The sequence below is a fragment of the Neophocaena asiaeorientalis genome, unplaced genomic scaffold (assembly GCF_003031525.2).
Source record: "Neophocaena asiaeorientalis asiaeorientalis breed wild unplaced genomic scaffold, Neophocaena_asiaeorientalis_V1.1 scaffold821, whole genome shotgun sequence".
In the NCBI taxonomy this organism is placed as follows: domain Eukaryota; kingdom Metazoa; phylum Chordata; class Mammalia; order Artiodactyla; family Phocoenidae; genus Neophocaena; species Neophocaena asiaeorientalis.
The window spans coordinates 8,966-12,411 of record NW_020171835.1 but is presented as its reverse complement, the minus strand read 5'-3'; the positions used below and the strand labels follow the sequence as shown (position 1 = coordinate 12,411).

The 3,446-nt window shown below is 51.7% G+C and overlaps 1 protein-coding gene across 1 annotated transcript in view; it reads left to right on the top strand.

The window, feature by feature from the left end:
- Window positions 1–3,074, top strand: part of LOC112397430 (uncharacterized) — a 5,817-nt gene extending 2,743 nt beyond the window's left edge. Inside the window, exon 2 of the mRNA XM_024741623.1 lies at window positions 2,506–3,074. Coding sequence (XP_024597391.1) covers window positions 2,506–2,876 — 371 coding nt within the window. The 3' untranslated portion in view covers window positions 2,877–3,074. The remainder of the gene's footprint in view (window positions 1–2,505) is intronic.
- Window positions 3,075–3,446: the final 372 nt, after the last annotated feature.

Sequence of the window (3,446 nt, the reverse complement as noted above, 5' to 3'; positions counted from 1 at the left end):
CCAGCATTGGAAGTGTTATAGATTCTAATGACCTTTAAGGGTCCAGGAAAGAGATGTGCAGAGACGCTGGGGGGTCCGGTTTTAGCCCACCCCACATTTGTTCGGCCACCTTAGGCTGACGGTTTCTGCCAGCCTAGATGCTCTGACCAGTAGTCCGCACTTTCTTCAGTTAGGCCCCTGAATTAACGTACAAACAGCACCAGGTGTCAGAGCCCTGCCCGCTCAACTCCCAGACAGTCCAGGGCCGGTGGTAATCCAGGACCATGACGGCCACTGAGTCAACGGCCTTTTGAAGTAGCCAGGAGTCCAGCCAGTCTCATTGGCTGCCATCACTGCGGTGTCTGTAGGCTTTTCTATGGTGACAGCGTGATATACGGTTCCCCCGCCAAGCTTATTAGCTCCCCTCTCGGTGCAGTAAGTCCTGCAAGCAGTAGTCTGCTCTTTTGGGGCACACTCTTGTTGTTTTCTGAGAGAAACTCCAGGTCAAGTGATGGTAACACGAGTCGTCATGGGGGCCCGTTGCCTCCGGTTGTCTCTCTGAAGGTTGGAGTTGGAGGGCCTCCTCACTCGAGGTCAGTGTGCCCACGGAGCGACCCCTGCAACTTCAGGGCTTGGTGGGTGGTTAGGATCACCACGTGGGGTCCTTTTCCCTTAGGAGGGAGCTGGCCTTGTGGGCTGCTGATTTCCAGGTTTTTAGATACTCCCAGTATCCTTGCCGGATGGGGCAGCTGGCCAAGCCCTTGGTGACAGTAGCTTCTCCTACCTGGATGGCATACTTGAGTTGTTCCAGTTCAAGTGCTCCCAGTTTTTGCGCTAATACTCCAAGGGCGGTTCACCTTCTACCTGGAATGTAAAGGTCAAAGGGTTTAGCTAAATTAGGGAGGTCCAGGGCAAGGATCTGAATTAACTGCTCTTTCCATTCTTGAAAGACCACTTCTGGATTCTATTCGAAAGGATCATCATCTTTTCCTTTCAATGTTTCATATAGAGGCCCAGCTATTAGACTGTAGTTCTGGATCCAGATGTGGCAAACCCCGACCTCCCCAGGAACCCCTAAGCTATCTTCTAGTTTTAGAAGGGGTAAGTCTGCAAATGGCTTCTTCCCTTTCCTGGGATCGGCTTCTCCGACCTTCTGTGAGAATGAAGCCCAGGCAGGTCACCGTAGTCTGTGCTATTTGAGCTTTTTCTTGGACACCTTCTATCCTTTATTGGCTAGGTAGTTCAGAGGCCTCCTTAGTAGGGCTGGCGATCAGAATGTCATCTGCATATTGAAGGAGGGTTCCCTTCTCCAGAGGTAGAACTTTTAGGTTTTAGTTAAGTTTCCCCAAAGGTGGTGTGGGAATTTTTGAGTCCTTGGGGCACGACGGCCCCAGCAGTATTGTCTTCGTTGTATGTTGAGTCCTGCCAATCACAAGCCAAAATTTCTTGTGACTCTGGGACTAATGGAATACAGAAGGCGGCATCATCTAACTGTAATACAGAATACCATGTCCTTGTGGATGGTAGAATTACCATCAGGGTGTAGGAATTAGGAACTACTGGATGTATATCCTCAGTGGCTTCACTGACGGTCCTGACGTCTTTTACCAGGTACCCAGTAGCCCACGGGTCTCTCGTGGTCAGGCCCCTCCCAGGATTTGGAGCTCACCCGGCAGGTACCCAGCAGCCCACAGGGCTCTCATGGTCAGGCCCCTACCAGGATATGGAGCTCACCTGTGTAGGTACCCAGCAGCCCACGGGGCTGTCGTGGTCAGGCCCCTCCCCGGGAATGGAGCTCACCTGGGCAGGCACCCAGCAAGCCTGGGCAAACAGGAACCGTGCACATAGCCCTCATTGAAGAGCACCCCCAGCTCACCTGTTGGTCAGAGCTGACACAGAGCACCTCAGAGCAGGACTTGAAATAACAAACAGCAGCTGCGGCAGGTCTGTGACCCTGGGCATTACTCTGTGCGGCCTCCCTCCACCTGGTCTTCCACTGCAGCTGGGGCACCAGGCCTCTGTCTCCACCCACCACCCCTCGTCTCCCTGACTCCTGGGTTCCCTTCATTAGGAGAGGGTGTTCTTGAAGTTGTCTCCCACTCATGGGCCAGATAAAATGATTAGAAAGCCAGAGCTACAACCCCTTGTCTATCCTGACTATCAGGACGCCACACCTGTTCCTTGGACCTGGAAGGTTCAGCAAGGTCCATTTTCTGCAATGAGCCCACACCTGTTCCTTGGACCTGGCCAGTTCAGCAAGGTCCATTTTCTGCAACTGTGAGCCCCTGAGGGGCGAGGATTGGCTGACCTGGGCAGCCTGACCCTGCCCGCCTACCCTCCCCAAGGTGTGCCTGAGTTGAGGTCAATATAAACACTCCTCCAGGCAGCAAGATCCCCTGCAGCTGTGCCTGACGCCAAAATCTCTGCCCCGTCAGGAGTCGCGGGGCTGGGCTGGTGGGAGGGAGGGAGGCGCCACGGCTCTGTGGGTGCCCCGGTGTGAGTGGGGCTCTGCTGGACTTTCTGCAGGAATTGCCGGGCTGCCACCTGCTAAAGAAGAGGATGTGTCACCCATACCTGCCACTGGAATTTCTCCCTGTGCAGAGGTGAGGAAGGAAAAAATCAGTGGGGGCCGGGACAGGAAGGGTATCTCAGGCAGGGAAATGGAAAGCTTCCAGAAGTACACCTGGGGCCAGGACCATCCTGGTTGGCCTGCAGGCACCAAGTCGGCCTGCGTGCTGTCACTGGTGGGGCTCCACAGCCCTTCCTCTAGGCTTTCAAGTCCTTGCACACATTCAGGTGTTTTACCTGGGAAGGGTGGGAAAAGTTCAGCAGCAGCTGGCCTGGGGCTCAGCTCACGTTTACTCAGAGACGCCTCGGCACGGTCCCCCTTGCAATGAGGATGCTCCTTGCGCAGGGGGTGCAGGGGCTGCTGGCTGCATGGGAGATGATTCCCAACGTCTGACCAACTTCAGAATTGTTTACCACTGGAGCAAATGCCCTGATAAGGTTTTCCTCTGTATAACTGGTGGGTTCTGTTTTTTTTTTTCTTTCTTGGTTCAAGGTGGATTTTATTCCTCTTTTTTGTATTTATAGATATAATCATGGAAATAATTCATTCATATAAATACATCGATGCGAAGGAAAGAACTTTTTTCTGTTTTATTTTTATTTATTATTTTTAATTTCTGAATTTTATTTTTTATACCGCAGGTTCTTATTGGTTATCTATTTTATACATATAAGTGTATACATGTCAATCACAGTCTCGCAATTCATCCCACCACCATACACCCATGGCTTTCCCCCCTTGGTGTCCATACGTTTGTTCTCTACATCTCTGTCTCTATTTCTAACCTGCAGTCCGGCTCATCTGTACCACTTTTCTAGGTTCAACATATACGCATTAATGTACAATATTTGTTTTTCTCTTTCTGACTTCACTCTGTATGACAGTCTCTAGATCCATC